The following is a 21367-nucleotide window of genomic DNA, read 5'->3' on the forward strand; positions in this document are numbered from 1 at the left end:
GCAAATGGACCTCAAATAAGTCACCCTAAAAATGTAGGCATCTGTAACATGCACTGTGCAGTAGACTGGGCCTCTAGAGCCACCTGACTTTAAATAAACCCTATGGTTTATTTTTTTGGTTTGGTCGGTAAAACAAACACTAAACCGTGTCGTGTCAGGGATGTGTTGAACAGGGCCCATGATGCATCGGATGCTTGACCCTTTTGGTTAACCTTGAGCTTCTGCGTCCGTCCAGATGTCTGCCTACGGCCAGCAAGGTCCTGGGGCCTACGGGCAGCAGAGCCAGGGCTACTACGGCCAGCACGGCCCCCCATCGCACCCGGGCCAACAGCCTGGCCCCTACCCCAGCCAGGCCCAGGGCGGCTCCACGGGCCCCTACCCACAGCCAGGCCACCCCTCGCAGCCGCCGGGTCAGCACGGGCAGCCTGGAGCGCCCTACCCTCAGTCCCAGGGCCCGCCTCAGGGTCCACAGCCCCCCTACAACCAATCCCAGCCGGGCCAGCCGCCGTACACCCCTCCTTCTCAGCAACAGCAGCCACCGGCGCAGCCTCAACAACAACAACAACAACAACAACAACCGCCGACCCCCCAACAACAACAGCAGCAGCAGCAGCAGGGTCCAGGTCCCCAGAGCCAGCAGGGGCCTCAGGGCCAGCCTGGCTACCCCCAGAGGGAAGGACCCGGGCAGCCCCCACAACAACAACAGCAGCAGCAACAACAAACACCACCACAACAACAGCCACAGCAGCAACAACAACAAGGGCCTTCGCAGCAACAGCGTGAGCAGCAGCAACAACGTGAACAACAGCAACAGCGTGAGCAGCAGCAGCAGCAGCAGCGTGAACAACAACAACAACGGGAACAACAACAACAACAGCGTGAACAACAACGTGACCAACAACAGCGTGAACAACGTGACCAACAGCAACAACCTCCACAGCAGCAGCAGCGGGAGCCTGGGGGTCCGTCTCCTCAGTCCCAGCAGCCCCCGGGCCACTCGCAGCAGGGCCAGCGCTCGCCCTACTCCCAGACACCCCCCCAGCAGCAGCAGTCCCCCTTCCAGAGGTTCCCGCCTCCACCACAGGTAACCCACCCTCTGATCACCTTCACAACCCCCCCCCACATACTCCCCTCCCACCCACCCACCCACCCACCTCCCGTTGCGACCGGTGTCACACCCCGCTAGAACGAGGTGCAAGAACCCCTTTCGAGGAAACCGCGGCCAGGTAGCATTTCAGAGAAGGGGGTTGAAAGTGTGAGCAAGAGGGAGAGTGGCTTCAATGATTTATCCGGTAGATGATTGACCGCTCCGGTCCTCTGTCCTCCTCCTCCTCCTCCTCTCCGTTGAACCCAGGAGCTCTCCCAGGATTCCTTTAGCTCGCAGTCCAGTGCCCCCCCCTCCAACCAGCCCATGGCCTCCAGCAAGAGCAGCCAGGAGGACAGCATGCAAGGGCGGCCTTCCAGTCTGCCGGTGAGCACATCCTTCATTCACTTCCATTTCCATTTGATTGCATGTAATGTGATGTGGCGAAGGGTAGGGAATGCACTCACCGCGGGTCACCGCCGCTCGCTGGTGCCAGCTCCTTCATCACGTTCAACAGCCCCTGTGTGCTATTTATAGACAGCACAAAAATCATAGCTGGTACACAAACTGACCAGCGACCAGCCAACCACCATTTTTGGCTGGCATTCGGCGTTTATTTCCCTAATTATTTCCCCTTTTTAAATTTATTTTTGCCCCGAGGCCGTCGGAGCATGCAGGGAGTTCAGTGATACTTTCCCAGAACTAGGCATCCATAAAATCAAAGCTAAACGCTGATGGTGGTCTGTTAACTAACCGTGACACCTTTACACAACGTGGCTTTCAACTTCCCCTCGGCTACACTTGTCCAAACCGAGGCGTGCGGTTCGCGGGCGTAAAGGAGAGGCGCTCTTGCGTAAATGCTTTCCTAATAGTAATTTCAGCCATTCTTTACTACCCTTTTGGTTGATGCTAATTTACGGAAACCTGAGGAAACAGCAAAAGCGATGTCTTTCCCTCTGGTGAATTCTTCCCTGTTAACTCAACCTAAATCTAACAGTCCGTTATGGAGGCTTGATTGCTTTGTTTGAACCCTGGCTACTGTCATCTTAAAGACCCCTCTCCGATTATGGCAGGCCTAACAAAAAACAGGAAGGCTTTCTCCCCACGACCATTCCTGCTTAACCGACGTTGATTATACATTTACCGAGAAAACCGGTTTCTGGTATCGACGAGGCCTGAAAAGGAGGCGGTTGCCATGGTGGCGTTTCCCGGGGTCGGGTGGCTGAAGGTGTAAACCCTTGTCATGGAAGCTGCGTTGGCTAAGGACAGTGAGAAATGGGTCTGGTGCGGGGGGTTTGGGTGGACATTTCCCTTTGCGTGTGGACACCAGTGCAGTGAGGGGGAATCTTCGTCTGAGTGATTGCTGCTTGTGTGTGGGAGACGCCTGGAGGGGGAGAGAGTGAGCGAGGGAGGACGGGAAAGGGGGAGAAGCGGATGGAGGGGAGAGGGGGGGGGGGGGTTGAGAGGCCTAGAGGTACGTCTGCCGTTGGTCGAGGCGAGGGCTCGGCATGTTTATTTTTTTTCTTCCCGCTCTTCTGGGGATTCCCCCTGTCGGCTCGGTTGCGATTGGCCGTGTGAGACCTTAATCTGTCTGAGGGCTGGACGGCCCTATCTGTCTCCCTCACTGTCCCTCTGTGCACTTTACACACACACAGGAGCACGCACACGCACAGGAACACACCACACACACAGGCACAAACACACGAGCACACGCAGACACACACGCACAAACACACGCACACACACATAGACACATACATACAGAGCACATGACACGGTACTGATTAGACACTGTGAACTTTAGACACGCACGCACGCACACACACGCTTTGGCTAATGACATTTTGTGAGACCTGGAGGGAAAGGAGACTGGGTCACCTGGTGACGGTGGACAGAACCAGCAGACGTCTGTAGATGTGGACCCCCCCCCCCCCAAACCAGCCCTCCAGCCCCCAACCCACAATACAAACATTCACCCACCTGTATCCTGCTTCCTCCATGAAGTGGCTCCTCATTGGAGAGGCTGCACCTAATGCATGTTTAAACAAACCGGGGCTGGTAGAGGCTGGGCTCGGGCAGGCGGCCGGCAGGGAGGGTGTATATGTTTGGAGAGCCGTGTTTGAATGTACCAGAGGTTCCCCACCTCCACCACCATTCGATCCGACCAGCGCTGCCGTGGGGCCAGAGCCTTGGTGGCAAGCACACACATGAGACGACAGGGGAGGGAAGGCAAATAACAGCCGGCAGGCACAGAGCCTGCCAAGCAGGTCAAGCGGGTTATTTTCCCAACCCCAAACAGACTCCAGGATACCAGACACACACACACGGATACTACACACACACACACACACACACACACACATGCTACTTATCTGCTTTGCAACGGCAGTGCTGTCTCGCAAACCTAGTGACTTCTTTGACTCTGTTGCAGTTTGCACATTTTGTTTGTCCCTCAAAGCGCCGGATGTGCTCATATAACGGTGAAGGCCAGGGTGTTTCAGGTGTGTGTGCGTGTGTGTGTGTGTGCTGTACCGCTGATTGACTCTTGCCTACATGTTTGTAGGCTTTGGTGTAGCAACAGGACCGTATCAGGGCCAGTTGCTCACTGGCCTACCAAACGCATGGTAGGCCGCACGGTCGGCTGGGCTTACGTCGTGGAGGCTTGTGTGTGGGCAACAGTGAAAGCCTGTGCTTTGCGGAAGTCAAGCCTACAGCCTGGGCACCGTGAGCAGGAGACGAACATCATGATCGTTTCTTCGAGGGAGATGGGCAATACTAATAACAATGAGAGAAATAACGCAAAGCCACCCTAAAGGTGCCTTTTCTCGTTGGAATGGTCACTTGGACATGGGTTCCTCTGAGGGTTGGGCTCAGGGCGCAGTGGTGGGTGGTGGTGTCGAAGCTCGTGGTCCTGGGGGGGGGGGGCTGGTCTGTCCCGCTCCTGTCACTAGCAGCCTACCCCATGTGACTGAACTCTCCCTGGAAGTGACACTTTCCTGTCGCCATCAGCCCCGTGGGAACAGGGTTACACACACACACACACACACACACACACACACACACACACACACACACACACACACACACACACACACACACTCTCCTGTTTTTTTTTCATCTTCTCTTGTGCTCCACCAGGTCTTTTTGTGGAGCCCTTTCGTGGGTGTGAGGGGGGGTGGCGGGGGTTAATCCTGAGCGCCCCTCCCCTCCTTAGATGTGGAGGAGCTGTCTGAATGCGTCTGGACTGGAGTCGAGGGTCACATGTTGGTCACACACACTCTTCCTCAACCCCCCCTGCCACCCCCACACACTAACCCCCCTTCCCCTTCCCTGCGGACATATTGCCACCTCCCACTTCCCCTCCCAGCACGGCCCCCAAGCGTGTCCATTGTCTCCCCCCCTGGAGCACAATGTTGTGGTGATGAGCTCCGCGGGCATCGTCTGTAGGTAGGGTCTGTTAGCTGGGAGGGCTTGGTCGAAGCTAGGAGGGCCTGGTCAGAGCTTAGAGTTGCTCAGAGGCTGCTTGAGCACCCACTGAGGCTATATAGGCTTAGAGGCTTCAGAATTGCCCAGCGTAGAACTGAAATTGCACCCAGAACAGCGAACAGCAAATAATATTGGTCGAAGCCAGAGTCTGGAGCTTGAGAGCAGAACAAAGACGATGATGAACTGTTGAGCCGAATGCGTTTCATGTAGGTTATGTTGAGCATAATGCGTTCATATAGGCTGCTGTTGAGTCAAATGTGTTTATATAGACTACTGCTGAGCCAAATGCGTTCATATAGGCCACCCAATGTCTTTGGCTGATGATACTCCCTTGTTGACGTTGGCTGCTTCAGTGCCCCCACCTCAACGAGACTCCTTTGAACCCCCAGGACTTGACCTTTCAAAGCCCTTACATCTAGGTTGTGAAGGATGTGTCGGGTTTTAGCCAACACGACGCCCGACACAAGCAAATATATGTTAACATGAAGCGGAAGAATACGTCTTAAAACGTAACGACTACAGCAAAACATTACAATATTCCTGCTTCACACGACGGTATTGGTGAACTACAGTGGACAAACCATTGATGCTTGACAAACGTTACCTGGAGACCACTCTGCTGCAATCATCCCCCAACTATCCATGCATTGCTATCTCATTTTCAAATTTGACAATCAATCGGAATTATCAGGGAAAACGAGAATCACTCAGCACTAGCTTGTGTGTTGTGGACATGGAGGAACGCCCATTCTCAACTTGTTGGCGAACACCCAGACGCTCCTGCAGTCCACCACTCTCCTAGACCAACCCCGACCTTCTCGTACCTACGAACTCGTCCTTTTAGCGCCAGGGATGCCTGCATATTAGGCCCAAAACTGTTCTGATCCCCTCTGCAGTCACATTCTATCCCTAGCCTAGCCTAGTTTAACCAAACCACACGGCAATCGCTGTTGACTGTAGCCTAGCCTGGCCTAGTTTAACCAAACCACATGGCAATCGCTCTTGACTATAGCCTAGCCTGGCCTAGTTTAACCAAACCACATGGCAATCGCTCTTGACTATAGCCTAGCCTGGCCTAGTTTAACCAAACCACATGGCAATCGCTCTTGACTACAGCCTAGCCTGGCCTAGTTTAACCAAACCGCACAGCAATTGCTGGTGGCTGTAGCTTAGCCTAGCCTAGTTTAACCAAACCGCACAGCAATTGCTGGTGGCTGTAGCTTAGCCTAGCCTAGCCGTAGCTCGTAGATCTGACTGTTGTAGCCACGTTCAGAGACGACACTGGAGTGGTTGGCCTTCTAGGCCGAGCCCACTTTTACCCACCACCAAAACCACCACCACCCTTTTTCTCTCACACACCCACCCCATACTATTCTCCCTCTACACACTCCCACGCTCACACCACCATGTGAGAATTGTTCTTCCGTCCCCGTGCCTTCTTGTAATACTATACTTGTGTTTTCTCTCCATTTTTTCGTGTTCTCACTTTTTTTGTGATGACTCTGCCTGCCTGCTCCCCGCTATCCTTCCTCTTTTTCAAATCTATATTCATGTTCTCTCTCTCTGTCTCTCTCCGTTCGCCTGCTTTCTGCTCTTCCTCATGCCTGTGCCTCTTCCCTCCCCCCCCTCGCGTTCACTCTCTTTCTCTCCCTCGGCTCCTCTCTCTCCCTCCCCCCCTTTTTTTTCTCTCTTCTCCCTCCCGTTCTCTTTAAATCAGCTGCACACTCTTTTGCTCTATCTTGCTCTCTCTCTCTCCGTCTCTCTGTCTCCCCTCTCTCACTCCTCTCTCTCTTTCGCTCTTGCTGTGCCGTCTCTCGTACAGCCTGTGCTCTCTATCTCTCACAGCTATCTCTCCCTCTCCCTCTCTTTAACGCTCTCTATCTCTCTCACAGCTATCTCTCCCTCTCCCTATCTCCCTCTCTCTAGTGCTCTCTCTCTATCTCTCACAGCTATCTCCCTCTCTCCCTCTCTTTAATGCTCTCTATCTCTCTCACAGCCATCTCTCCTCTCTCTCTTGTTCTCTCTCCCTCTCTGTAAATCAGCTTTGGTAACGCAGCTCGGCTCAGCCTTGTTTTGCGAGGGCTCTGCGGAGCGGCTTTCGTTATTCAGAGTCCGGGGCCGGTTTCCTGTTGCTATTCTGGGGGGCCGTTTGCTTCCTGCCTGCGTGTGTGTGTGTGCGTGTGCTGGTGCATTCAGATTCCCGGGTGCCTCGGCCTCTCTCGTTCGCTCTCTCCCTCACTCTCTCTCCCGCGCGCTCGCTCGGTCGCCCGCTCTCGCTCACAAGATCACTCTCACTCCTCCTCCTCCTCCTCCTCCTCCCTGTTCGGCTCTGTGCCGTCTCTCCTCTGCTCTCTTTCCCTTTCCTGTCCCTCCGCCGCCACTGCCTCCTGTATATGATTTTTAATTAATGTACTTGAGAACATTCAATCTGCTGACAAAGTGTATTGTTTTGCATTTGCTCCATTGAATTGGGCTATATCATTTTTCCTTTTTTTTCTTTCTACCAGCAAAACACAAGCTCGCTTTTTTCTTTTTTTTCTCTCTCTTCTGCTCTCGTCTCTCTCACTCTCGCTGCGCACGCAGCCGCCGTTCTCTCTCTCTGACACACACACACACACACACACACACACACACACACACACACACACACACACACACACACCCCTCCTGCCCGCATACACTCCTGTGCCCCTCCCCTCCTGCCTCAGTTTCTGCTGGGCTGAGCTAGTTTTGCAGCAGCACAAAGCCTGTGTGGCTGACTGCAGCACTGTCCTCCCACATCTCTTTAGCTCCCTATCTTTCTTTATCCATCCCTCTCTCTCTCTCTCACACACACACACCCTCTTCTCTGTTTCCTTCTTCTCCCCGTTTCCTTTATTTATTTCCTAACTCTTGCTCTCTCTCTGATTTGGTCTTAATTAAAGACTGGCTGAATCTACGTGAAGGAAGCGTTTTACGCCAAAGCCGTTAAATAACCATATCCATTATGTATAAACCTAATAATAATAATATAGATGGATCCGTTTGCTTCCTGTTCCACATCTCTCTTAATGAATAATATAGCAGTGCCAGGCCCCTCAGCAGCGCCCCCTATCTGTGTGTGTGTGTGTGTGTGTGTGTGTGTGTGTGTGTGTGTGTGTGTGTGTGTGTGTGTGTGTGTGTGTGTGTGTGTGTGTGTGTGTGTGTGTGTGTGTGTGTGTGAGAGAGAGAGAGAGAGAGTACCCCTCTGAATCCTAGCAGCCCTTTTAACCCCAGGCTGGGGCAGCTGCATGCGTCATTTGGGCATCTGTCTGCCATGGGACCCCACCCCCCCACACACACGACTATTGTCACCAATACAAAAGCACCCCTTCCACTCAGTCACACGCACACACTGACAGGCAAACACACCACCACCCTATTATTCAGAGCAATCAGGCCCCCCAACCCCCACTTACCACACACACACACACACACTACCCCCGCATCCCCCCGTTTCACAGCAACCTGGACCAGTGAATTTCCCTGGTGTCTATTTACCCGGATTTGATTCAAACCGGATGCAACGGATTTGATTCAAACCGGATGCAACTTAAAATTCAGGTGTGTGTGTGTGTGTGTGTGTGTGTGTGTGTGTGTGTGTGTATGGACACATCCAACCCTCAATCAGGCTACATTAGAATCCGATCATCGCCGAGTCGTATTCACAGCTGCCCGGGACCGGGGACACGTATTGTGACCGCATTGTCCCTGACCACTTTGTCACTTTGCGCCATCGTCTGTGTCGTCGTCATGGAAACCGCCATCCATCTCGTCACTCGACCCGATTCAACAATTGAAACCCCCGAACCCGTGCTTGTTTGCTCGTGGCACACCACCGTTGTATGAAGTTTACATAACGGCGTCATTCAACCGCCGTCAAACATCACAAGCCGGCCAGTTCGCCCGGCGTCATTGGACGATGCGACCGCATGTGAGGATTTTCGACGTGGCGTGGCACGCTACAGACACACACTCCTGGGGGGGCCCTAGGTGGGGGTTTATAGCTGCAGAGGGGACGCGTCGGATTGAGACCCATTGTTGGGTGGTCAGAGTCTGTAGGCTGCAAGGCCTCGGGTGTGCTTGTGTGGGCTTGGGTGTGTTTGTGTGACCCCAATTAGGGCACAACCCGAGGGGAAGGTTAAGCAATGGGAATTCCAAGTAATGGATCAGTTTGTTCTTTTTGTTTCTGACGGTTCAGCTCTGTTTTGGAGCAGCAGGCGCTGGGATATTTGTGCACTAGTGATTAAAACAAACTAACAAAATGAGGGGTTGACTAACGAGGCCTTTTCAAAATAGAAGCGTAGTCTTTTTTTTGTTTGCGTCCTCTCGCCACTTTCGGTGAGAGACAACCGATGTGAACAACCCTCACATCGGTTGTTGGCTTTTTGTATCTTCTGCTTGTCACAGGAAGGGCGGGGCCTACTGCCAGTAGTTCGTCTGTCATGGGGGGGGAGGGGGGGGTGACCGCTGACCGCTATCTCCAGAGCTTTGTAGATCACCCTCTACACGTGTCATTGTCATCAACATGAAGCAATGCCAGAGTCCCCCCCTCCCAGCCCATGCTCTGTGGTGTGTGTGAGAGAGGAGCCTGTAATGGCTGCTGCCGTATGAGGAAGCTCTCTCTCTCTCTCTCTCTCTCTCTCTCTCTCTCTCTCTCTCTCTCTCTCTCTCTCTCTCTCTCTCTCTCTCTCTCTCTCTCTCTCTCTCTCTCTCTCTCTCTCTCTCTCTCTCTCTCTCTCTTTCTGTGGTTCTTTCTGCACAGTGGGGTGGTAGTGCCCCCTGATGGTGAAGTGCAGCCCTGCACCAGTGGGAGTAGGGGTGTCGGTAAGAGGGGGGGGGGAGAGGTTGTCGGTCTGGAGAGGTGTGTTCTTGTCGAGCCGTGCGGTTCTGGCCCAGCTCCACCCGTGAGGGCCGGGGGTGTTGCAGGGCCTGTTTTCCCTTGTCGTGCAGCTTCTTCCCCCCATCTCCCGCTGCAGGAGAGGCACGCCGGGGCCTGCACACTCCGGCATTCCTGCCCCCCCTTATTACCCCCGTGCTAATGCAGCCCTGGCGGCTCCTGGGGGCCGGGGCCTGTTGCAACTCAGGTGTGTGTGTGGTGTGGTTTTCAAACTGCCGTGTGTTGTGTGTGTCTTCCAGGCCTCAACGGCTCAGGTCTGCCGGTGAATAAGTGTGAATTGAAGCGGTGGGGGAGGGAGGGAGGGAGGGGGCAGGGGGTGGTGGTGTTATCCACAACAATGACAGTTTATTTTTTTTATTTTTTGTAGTAGTAGTAGACATGGTGGTTGTAGTGGCAACACTGTCTGCACAGTGACCCGCACGCAAGCCCGCACATGTCTCTATCTCTCTATCAATCAGACATGCACACAAACAGTCTATCTCTCGCGCACACACACACACACACACACACACACACACACACACACACACACACACACACACACACACACACACACACACACACACACACACACACACACACACACATTGAGGGAGGCCAAGGGAGAGAATTGAGAGTGGCAAGGGAGACACGCACACACACACAAAGACGAGACGCACATACACACAGGCTGAAAAGAGAGCGATGGCTAGATGGAGCTGAGGGGGAGGGGGGGGGGCGGAGAGGAGAGGGACTGTCTGCTCTAATGTGTCGACCAACGCACGTGGAGCTGCGGTAACCATGGCAGCGCCTGGGATGCTGAATGCTTTCTTTTATTTTTATCCTGGCTCTTTTCCCCTCCCCCCCACACCCTCCCTCCTCACCCCAGCCACCGCCCACTCCCTCCACTACCCTGACCACGATGCTTCAAAAGGTGTGTGTGTGTGTGTGTGTGTGTGTGTTGCACCGAGGTCTGAGAACAGGAAGCCTGCCAGCCAGTAGGCGAGCAGCCCCAGACTGACAAGGAGAGAGAGACAAACAGAGAGAGAGAGAGAGTGGGTCATGGAGAGTGTGTGACTGAAAGCTGAACTCTGCACCGCCCACCCCCAGACCTTGGGATGCCAGATCCTGTTTCACTAGCAGGCTGCGTCCTGGCTCCCACATTCCCCATATATATATATATATATATATATATATATATATATATATACATTTATTTATTTATTTATTTATTTTTTTCCCTTTTTCTTTCACTTTTTCTATGGTCTCATGGAGGAGAACGGGTGATGGGGGGGGGGGACCCCTGCAGGAAGCAGGGGTCCTGGCTTCCTGCCACCTAACCTCTGTACCACTTTCCTTCTCTTGCCTATTTTTTCTGGGGGTGTGCGCTGCTTCTCACGGAGTTAGAAAAATATACAGGGAAGGGATAAGAAGGAGGAGGAGGAGGAGGGAGAGGAGAGGACGCCCTGAAGCCCGTCCTGCCTCGCAGACTAATGGGACTGGGTCGGCCGGCCCTGATTGATTGAGTGAAGTAATCTGCAAATGGAATACATTAAGGACGAGTGCAGACGACTGGGAACGTGGGAGAGGGTTGGGGGGAGGGAGGGAGGGAGGGAGGGAGGGGGAGAGGGGAAGAGAGAGAGGGCCCCGGCTTAGTCAGAGCAACAGTGGTGCTGATCAGAATCAATCAATCCCGGGGCAGTGCGATTTGCGTGCGTGTATGCTTGTAGTTGTGTATAGTAGGCTACTTTTGTCTCGTATAATTCATTTAGGAATCTTATTCTTATGCTCGATCCTGCAAGTAAAATATTATTGTGTATGTGGCGACATCACTGTCATTTAAGAGGAATTTGGGGAGGCTAGGCTCCAAGGAAGTTCCATGTCGGGCACTGTTAGGAAGGAACCCACACAAAATGGCCGCCATAGCAGGAGATGCTGAGTTATGGGGGAGAAGGGGCTGGAGCCTATATGCTCGCATCCCTCTTTCCTCTTACCTTTTTTATTCAATCTCCTCCACAACCTCCAGATCTCTCCCGATGCACGGGCTGATGGGAAATTGTGCGCAGTGTTTCTACAGTGCAGCAATTTCCTTGTCAGTCTTGTGCCCACTCTGCAAATGAATGGCCCACACAAACACACCCCACTTTTTCCACAGAATGCTTCCTCATTTCATGTTGTAAGCGTGGTGGGATAACAAGTGAGTTTTCTGCTGAGTAGCCAAACATCACCTTCTCTCTCTCTCTCTCTCTCTCTCTCTCCTCTCTCTCTCTCTCTCTCTCTCTCTCTCTCTCTCTCTCTCTCTCTCTCTCTCTCTCCTGCTCACATTGTTGCTTGCTCGCTCGCTCACACTCTTACTCTCTCTCTTTGCATCTGGCTTTTATAGTCAGTAGGATTTGTACTAGTGTGTGTGTGTGTTTGTGCACGCAGGAAGAACCTGTATCAATGACTTCAGATCAGTAGTAGCAGGGTAAGCCTGGTGGGGTGCGCACACCTTCTGTTTGTGTGGCTGTGTTTTTTATATTTAGACATCACCTGTAAACGTTTGCATGGGAGCTAGCCCGGTTAGCCGCTCGCCTGGACTTGATCTCCTTTGTGCCTTCTTCAGAGCCCTTTGTGTGCCCACTCCCTTCATCTTTTGACTGGAAGCGTGCGCCTAGCCCCCCCCCGCCCCCCCCCTACAAATCCTCCCCTCCCCATCCATATGTGTGACTGTGTGTATTGGAGGGGGGTTGCTAATTTCCCAGGCCTTTCATAGCTTGGGTGTTTCATAGCCACGCCCCCGCCCCAATATCAGCCCCTCCTCCTCTGTGGGCCGTTACTGACCCCTCATCGACGGGGGGTGGGGGCGCGTAGTCACATGACACACGAGAGGGGGTGTAGTGTAGTCACATGACGGACACACACACACACTGGTATACGGCGTCTGACAGCACACAGTCTGTGTGTAGTTGTGTCGTCATTCTCACCGCTCCGGGCTTTCTCTGGCGTCGTCAGAGGGCCGGGGGGGAGGAGGTGTGTGTCTGTCGGGGGGATGGCAGGGGGTTACCCCACAGGCCCGGGATTTGGGTTATTGACTGAATTGGCACTCAGCTCCTGCCGCCCTTACTCACTCACTCCCTTGCTCTCTTGCTCTCTGGGCTTCTCCCTCCAGCAGGTCACAATCCCAAAAATAGCGCTCAAAAAAATGCACACACACACACACACACACACACACTGTGACTGTTTCAAGTGCAAAAACCACCGGCTTCAGGGCTGTAGCCAGCCCTTGTTAAGTGTGCGTACATGTGTGTGTGTGATTTCCTTGGGAACGGCTGGCTCCCTTCCAGTGTGTGGTGTTTTTTTTTCTTTACTTCCCACCCTCCCCCTCCTCCTCCTCCCCCCGGTGTGACTGGCAGATGAGCTTGCATTTCTCAGCAGCACATGGGATCCACGTGACACTGGCCAGTGTGTGTAAACACACACCTTCCCCTGGCGAGCGCAATAATCATCTGGCCGTGCCCCTCCCGCCCTCTCTCCCCCTCTCCCTCCCTCCCTCGCTCTCCTTCCTGCACCGCTGGCTGACTTAATGACTGGCCTTTGTATCATCGCCAAAAAAAATATCACAGATGCTTTCAGACCTTGATGGCATATAGGCCTGAAAGGAATTCTCCTTTTGTGGGTTTTCCTTCTTTTCTCCACATTCCGCAAATACACCCTGAGAGGCGTGTGTGTCTGTGTGTGTGTGTGTGTGTGTGTGTGTGTGTGTGTGTGTGTGTGTGTGTGTGTGTGTGTGTGTGTGCGCTCACACACTTGTAGTAGACCTGACTTCCCATTTTACTCAGCCCATCCACTCTACAACCTGTAAATAAATAAACGGATCACATTTTTCCCATACAAGGTGTACACAGCTTCCACTTGTACTAACTGACTCTCTCCTCCCCCCCCCTCCAGGACCTGTCGGGCTCCATCGACGACCTGCCCACGGGCGCCGAGAGCGCCCTGAGCCCGGGCGTGAGCACCTCGGGGGTGTCCAGCAGCCAGGGAGAGCAGAGCAACCCGGCCCAGTCGCCCTTCTCCCCGCACACCTCCCCCCACCTGCCGGGCCTCCGGGGGCCCTCGCCCTCCCCCGTGGGCTCCCCCGCCAGCGTCACCACCTCCAGGACCGGGCCCCTCTCGCCGGCCGCTGTGCCAGGTAGCTAGCCGGAGCGCCCCCCAACACACGACCTGGCGTCCGCCGCGCTTGCCTGGGTTCAAAGTCTGAGGTTACGGACGAGGGGCTGTGAACCGACGGTGGCACGCTAAAGCAAACCCAGCGTACACATTGATTCTGATAAACATTGGAGTCGCGTAGCTGCGTAATGAATCCCCCTCTAGTGTACATTCGGTGTGATGACGCCCTGTTGGGAAGGCTGATGTGGACGTCTGAAAACGGTTAATTCGAGTGCGAGAAAGGATCCATAAAACCAGGCAGAATCATACCGAGGCCTTGCAGATGTCGACCTACAGTCAAAGGGCGTGTTTGTTCTTGTCGGCATCCATTCAGGATCACTTAAATACAAGACTTGTATGTTGTTCATATAGTGTCTGATCCCCCCCCCCCCCCCCTCTCTCTTCTGCTGTTGCCCAGGTAACCAGATGCCCCCACGGCCGCCCAGCGTGCAGTCGGACGGCATGCACTCTACGATGAACCAGTCGGCCATGGGCCCGGAGCGGGGTGAGTACGGGACGCCCTCTCAGGCTAGTGCAACACCACTCGACAGCGTGTTCGACTTTCAAAACAAAAACACCCCGTCTGAGCTGCGGTTTTCAAACCATGTGGGCCAGGATCAATCCATGGCGCTACGTTACCCGCAACATTGCTTTCAATCTGAAACACATGGCGTCAGAGCTGTGGTCATGGCTGATTTCCCAGGGACTGGAGGTCTGGCATCTCACCTAACACACTCGTCCTCTCTCCCTCCCTGCCCCTCCAGTGTACATGAGGAACCCTCAGATGGGCCCCTACGGGTCCCCCGGTCAGCCCGGCTCCGCCTTATCGCCCCGCCAGTCCTCTGGGGGCCAGATGCACGCCGGCATGGGCCCCTATCCCCAGAACAACTCCATGGGCAACTACGGGCCCCAGGGGGCCCAGTACGGCCCTCAAGGTGAGCCAACTGAACCGGCATTGACGCAGGCTGCTTTAAACGCCTCAGGACCTGCGAGTATCAAATACTATGTTCAATATGGGATCCAGCATGGGAAGGAGATTGGGTAAAACAAGGAGAGAAGGGGGGCTGGGGCGGGCTGAGGGCACGCTGGTTGTCACGGACAACCCTCATTTTGTGAAAATCGGTTGACTCGGAACAAAAGCACGCTCGCACCCCCCCCCCCCCCCCTCCGCTGTTATGCGTGTCTGTTTTGAGTTTCTATAAATATCCCCTCTTTCAGAGAGCGTTTCAAATAGTAGTCCCGGGGCCGTCCAGATCCTGGTAGGAAGCCCAGATTCCAGCAGGCTTTAAAGAATTCTCTCCACCGGCGCTCCCTCTCCTTATTCACTGGAGCGCGGCACGCCTCTTTTGAAGCCTGTGACGTGGCTCCGTGAAATAGGCGGAGAGTCAGTACAGTTAGTCAACAGTGAGCGCCAGGTAGCATCTGTCATCTCCAGCTGTTCCTGAAAGCGCCAGGCACAGAAGTACACCCATGCTGTGTGTGTGGGCCGTGCGCCTCGCCGTAGCTTTCATAAATGATATTTTTGGACGAGGCAAAGCAAGTTGACGCGGCCTGTGAGAGAGGATTATTCTAAGCGGTCCGTAGGTGATGATGACTATCCCTTCCTTACTTTTGAAGCGTCCGTGCTGGAGGATAAGACTTTGTGTAGGGCCTCAGACGTGCTTCTCTGGGAAAGATTAAACCATTCTGTCCTCCCTTCTCGGCTAGAGAGATAAGTCACCAGGCTAATGTGGTCTCGTAAAGTGTGGCTGTAAAACAGCTGGGCCAAATATAGCCCTGGTTACAACCGTCTCCGCTTTAATCTAGTTCCTTACGGTCGACGGGTTCCACGGTTCTCAAAGACCTGCTGATTTGTTTCCTAATAAAAACATCTGATGGACTTTCTCACCCTCTCTCCCCCCTCCTTGTCCTCCAGGCTACCCCAGGCAGCCCGGATACAGCAACATGCCCAACTCCAACTACCCGGGAGGCCCCGGCATCAGCGGCTCCATGAACCCCATGCCGGGCCAGGGCGGCGGGGCGCCCTACCCCGGCATGCCCCCCGGCCGCATGGGCCCCGGGCAGATGGGCCCGCGGCCGTACGGCCCCGCCGGCATGGGCCCCAACATGGGCCCCGGCTTGCCCCCCCAGGTGGCCTCCGGGATGTGTCCGCCCCCGGGCATGAACAGGAAGGAGGGCGGCCCCCCCATGCTCCACGGCCCCGGCAACTCCATACACGCCAGGTAGGGGGACCGAGTTTTATCCGTGTTCTGGCTGCCTGCTGTTTCAATGGCGCTCAATGGAGCCTTTCTTAAGCTTTGAGGGACCGAGTCTAAAGTGCAGTAGGATTCGCAAACTAGAGTTGAGGTCCATTGCAGTGTTGTCTTCCTCTGCCCTCCTCTCGTCTCCGAGCGGAGGGCAGAGGAAGGCGCGTGGAGGTGGAACGTGGATTGGCAGAATTGTCACTGATTGCTTATTTTCCCCCCCCTTGCTCGGGTTGTCCAGGCCGCCCGGTTACCCCAACATGTCCCAGGGCATGATGGGCGCGGGCTCCCCGTATGGCCCGGGCATGAACAACATGCCTGGCATGATGAACCAAGGCGGTCCAGGCCCGTACCCCATGGGGGGCAACATGGTCAACAACTCCCCCGGTGAGTGACCCTGAGGACTGGGCTGGCTGTAGGGTCTCCGTCGAAGGGGGGCCCGGCGAGAGAAGGACTCCGGGGCGTCGAGAGAAGGTCTCCGGGCACTCACTCACTCTCTCACTCTCACTCGGTGAGAGTGAGAGAGTGAGTGTGTGCCCGGTGGGTTAATGTTAATGAGTGATGTGGAACCTGTATCTACCTGGATGATATCTGTATTATGTATTATGTAGTGTTATTCACATTCCACATACTTGGAATATGTAGACGCTTGATTGAATGGAGAGCTGGTATAGGTGATATAGATAACTACAGATATACTACAGGTAGATAAAGCGTTGTTTCTTTTGATGGTTAGCTCTCGTTATTGAACAGCTCGCGGTTCATTTAGAACGTCGACTAAGGAAGAGGAGGGGACGCGCTGTATTGCACGGGAAGAGATGAGCCGCACAGGTCTGTCTTTAACCCCCCCCGCCCACCTTCCTTGCACCAGGCATGGCCCCCAGTCCAGAGTTTGGCATGGACAAGATGAACCCCGGCCAGAAGATGAACAACAAAATCGACGGCCCCCCCAAGCAAGAATCTAAAAAGGTACAGAAGAAATTATTGAGTGTAAACCCAAACGCCTGTAAATCAGGCGCTTTTGGTTTACAGCGTCTGATTTACAGGCGTTGTCGTTATTATTTAATATGTCGGCACTGATGTTGTGGGAAAATGCCTGTGGACCTGAATTAAAATAAAACTTCAATATCCGGTATAACGGTGGTTTCCATCTGAACGAAATATCTAGTTCACCCCCCAAAACACAAGCCATCGTTTTAAAACAGCAAGTGGTCTCCTCGTGTTATGTAATGCTTTTTTTTTGGGCATAAACTGTGATTCGTTTAGGGATTACAACCATTTGAGCAGATAAAATATCAAAAAATGGGTTAGTTGGTTATGGAGGACCATCTCCAGCCTCACTACCAGAATCCTGCCGGTCAAACAGGGCTGCAGCTAGCCTCACGTTGGCCACCACCGGCGCAGACTACAGCTGGAGAGCCCCCAGCTTTAGTAGAGGGGATAATGGGCCACTTTCACACCGGCACTAAAGTGATGCATGTTGTGTGTGTGTGTGTGTCAGCGTGCATGCCGTCGATCCCATTCCACTTGATATCAAGAAGGTAGTCAAGGTCACACGATAATCAAACAGCCAGCGTCATCACAATCCCCGTTTAGGATTGATTGTTTTCAATCATAAATCATTGATTGCTTTGATTGATGCAGACTCTCACACACAGTTAGACACTGGAGCATCCGATTTTATTTGAATTATTTATCTGGCGTTACATGCTCCCATGTCTCCACGCATCCTGTTATGTTATTGTCCAAATCGTCTTGTGGTCGCCATCACCTAATCAACCAAAACCCAATTAAGTACATTTATAATAGCAGTGAATTGAGTTCAATCAATTCTCTACTGCTGTAATCAACACTAGGCTTCTAGGTCAGAGTCTATCCCTCCAGCCTTTGTCTTGACGCTCCCTTTCCTCCCTTCCTCCTCCCCAGAAGTCGAGCTCGTCCACCATCACCAACGAGAAGATCACCCGCCTGTACGAGCTGGGCCCCGAGCCGGAGAGGAAGATGTGGGTGGACCGCTTCCTGGCCTTCGCAGAGGAGAAGGCCATGGGCATGAACAACCTGCCCGCCGTGGGCCGCAAGCCCCTGGACCTCTTCCGCCTCTACGTGTCCGTCAAGGAGATCGGGGGGCTCACCCAGGTACGCCAAAGACTGACTTGTAGTCTGTCGTGTCTGTGTCCTGTTGTCTGTGACAACCTACTGTCTAGAAATATGGAAGGTACAGTCAGCTCATACCAACAAAAACAAAACAAATATAATAATAATAGAAAATGAAATAAGACTTAGAGACACGAATGTATCAGCACATTGTTGCTGTTGAGGAGGTTCAGTCCCGCTCTGTTTGGGCTGCTTTGTCCCCCCCCCGCTTCATCTCAACGAACAACGCATACTTACCCGCCCCTCCAGGTGAACAAGAACAAGAAGTGGCGGGAGCTGGCTACCAACCTGAACGTGGGCACGTCGAGCAGCGCGGCCAGCTCGCTGAAGAAGCAGTACATCCAGTGTCTGTACGCCTTCGAGTGCAAGGTGGAGCGCGGAGAGGACCCGCCCGCAGACTTCTTCAACACGGACGTCAAGAAGAACCAGCCCAAGGTCCAGCCCCCCAGCCCAGGTCGGAACCCCCTGATGGACTGACACGCACACAGACACACAGACGCAGACAGACAGACGGGCAGGCAGACGTCGCCGTCTTACCAACCAATCCGTGGTTTTATCCTGCCTCTGTCCTTAACACCCCTCCTCGGGTCGGAGTGGCTTTGAGAGCTAGTTTGGTGGTGGAAAAGCTGCACTTCCTTGAGGTGCATGCGACGCCAGTTCCAAATCCGTCTTCTAAAAATAAATGTGTTCCGATGGATGATGTTTCATCACTCTTGCACGTTATAGACATGAGCAATGGGAGCAGAAACCTTTTCGGCAAGGTTTCAGCGGGAGCAGCAGCGATAAAGCCTCCCCAAAGCCTCTTCTTTATTCCCCTCATTGATAAGAAAGGCTGTATTCTTCACACCTTTCTGATGGGCTGAACGCGCCGTTTCTGATTTTAGTTTCATTTATGACCACCTTCACCCTTGGGTGCTGCTGGTCGCCGAGCCATCTGTCACCATTCTCCTCCTCATACTCCTGCCTCCTCCAGAGCTACATTAGCAACCTGATCATTTCAGTGTGTCCCATTCATTCCCACGTTAAAGGGCAATCCAAAGCAGCCATTTATCATGGATACCTTGGGCCACCGTTACCCGTGATAAATCTATGGGCTCGGAGACGGCACTGCAACTGCTTTGGCACAAACTAGAGCCAACACAAGTGGAGGCGTCGTCTAATGAACCGTCCACACTGATTCGTGTGTCACAACATCTTAGCGTTGGCGTGATCGTTTGTTAGTCAATTTAGCTTTGGTGTGCGTGTTGCTGCCTGTGCCGTTGTTTTGATCGAAGACGACAATGACAATTGACAATTTTTTGATCCTCATCCGTGAGACGCTGTTTGAAGAGGCCCAACGTGTGCTGTTGGATCAGGGCAGACCGCGTGGCGAGAGTTCGGTGTACAGAGGCCACCGCTGTGTGGCACACTGGGTTAGAGCTGCTCGATTATGGACAAAAATCATAATCACGATTATTTTGGGAAAATATTGAGTCAACGATTATTCAAACAACTATTTTTGAGTTTTAAAGCATGATGCATTTATTGAGCCTTTCTCTTCAAAAGAGCACTTTGTAACTAGATTGAAATTACCCCTTAAAAAAAGACACACCATTTTCAAGTAGAGAATGTTCAATTCTAACATAATGTACAAATATGTATCCAGCTGTTCTATAAAACATAAAAAGAAAAAAAAAAAACTTGATGATTTTAGTTTGGAGATGGTTTGACCCAAAAATTTAAATTGCGATAAAATCGGATTAATTGCACAGCCCTACACTGAGTAAACGTACACAGACGTTTGGCACCGATAGGAGAAAGCCTGAGTCCCATTTGTTTACATGGGTGTCCTCCGGGGGAGGGCCGTGTTTGGGATCTGTGTACGTGTCCTGTTTGAATACTCCCTGGCATTTGCTCGCGCTGTGCCGATCGACTTGTCCTTTTGCCGTTTACGCAAGACGTTTATGTTGGTTCACGCTTCAAGCCCTACGAAATGCCACTGCCCCTCGTGTGTGTGTGTGTGTGTGTGTGTGTGTGTGTGTGTGTGTGTGTGACCGAGAACATCGGGGTTTCCAAAAAAAAGAAGGCATTTCATAGTGCATATTTTTCCCTGTCTGAATCGAGGTCGGCAGAGACCACTGCTACAGAATCAAGTTTATATCAACTGATATATATATATACAATTTTTTCAGATTCCTAAGGAGGTTAAATTCGTTAAAACCAAATTATTAATTTTAATAAGGGGAAAAAAGAGAAACTCAAATTTCCCGTATTGTACTTTATCGCTGCGTAGACGTCCGTGGTGTTCAGAATCGACTCACCGGTCGGAGTCTGACTCTGTCCCGGTAGAGCTTCAGTGTACCCTGAAGGACCCAACAGACACGGCTTCCATAGAAGAGAGCACAAACGATGAAAGACAAATATACCTAAAGATAACGACCGCAATACGCCAGCGGTAGACGGTGTGAATGAGGACCCAGTACTGGTAGCGCCGGTAATCGCGACAACACCAGTGTGCAGAGAGACACGAGGATGTCTGGGTGTTTAGATGGTGCATGCCTCACTGCCCATTCAATCTCTCTCTCTCTCTCTCTCTCTCTCTCTCTCTCTCTCTCTCTCTCTCTCTCTCTCTCTCTCTCTCTCTCTCTCTCTCTCTCTCTCTCTCTCTCTCTCTCTCTCTCTCTCTCTCTCTCTCTCTAGCTGGCGGGCTTTTTATTTTTTTTCTCTTAAGAAGCCCCTCCCCCCTCCGTCTGTAGTAGAGGGAAATCCCAGCCGGGGGGTGGGGCTGGGTGTGGGGGGTGTCAGTCTGGTGTGTGTGTCAGAGACAGAGAGGCAGCCTGGGAGGAGGAGGAGGGGGGAGTGAGAAAATGCGAGTCAATGTAACCTGCCAGTGACCCCGGCGTGTTCGTGTGCCAGTTTTCTTTTTTTTTTTTTTTTTTAATGAATGGAATCCGTGAGTCATCAGACCGGCCCGAGTCCTGAGCCGAGGTTCAGGATGAGGAGCGCACACACACACGCATGCACACACACACTTACCCGTTCATGCACACAACAACAATTAATCACTCATTGTCATTCTACCCCTCTCATCTCTACTTTGTGTGTGTGTGTGTGTGTGTGTGTGTGTCAGTCAGACACACGGTAATCTCGTCAAGAGTAGCAGGTTTTCCATCAGTGTTTCCTGGTGTGTGATTGGGGGGGGGTATAGGAGGCTGGCATGCCGTGATGAGTCGAGGGATTCGCCCCCAGCTGGCTGTGCGCTCAGGGAAAAAGAAAAAGAAAACACTACATTTTTTTTCTCAATGGGATTTGGGAACGGCTAGAAGTGTGGCACGC

The 21367-nt window shown here is 52.9% G+C and overlaps 1 protein-coding gene across 2 annotated transcripts in view; it reads left to right on the top strand.

The window, feature by feature from the left end:
- arid1ab (AT-rich interactive domain 1Ab) overlaps nt 1-21367 on the top strand; it is a 44926-nt gene that overhangs the window by 15437 nt on the left and 8122 nt on the right. For both annotated transcript variants that reach the window (XM_079749532.1, XM_079749533.1), the window contains exons 3-12: nt 236-1084; nt 1355-1471; nt 13398-13638; nt 14074-14160; nt 14420-14590; nt 15571-15877; nt 16140-16285; nt 16770-16867; nt 17825-18034; nt 18302-18506. In XM_079749532.1, coding sequence (XP_079605658.1) covers nt 236-1084; nt 1355-1471; nt 13398-13638; nt 14074-14160; nt 14420-14590; nt 15571-15877; nt 16140-16285; nt 16770-16867; nt 17825-18034; nt 18302-18506 — 2431 coding nt within the window. The remainder of the gene's footprint in view (nt 1-235; nt 1085-1354; nt 1472-13397; nt 13639-14073; nt 14161-14419; nt 14591-15570; nt 15878-16139; nt 16286-16769; nt 16868-17824; nt 18035-18301; nt 18507-21367) is intronic.

This window comes from Pollachius pollachius (genome assembly GCF_949987615.1).
Source record: "Pollachius pollachius genome assembly, chromosome: 13".
Lineage (NCBI taxonomy): Eukaryota > Metazoa > Chordata > Actinopteri > Gadiformes > Gadidae > Pollachius > Pollachius pollachius.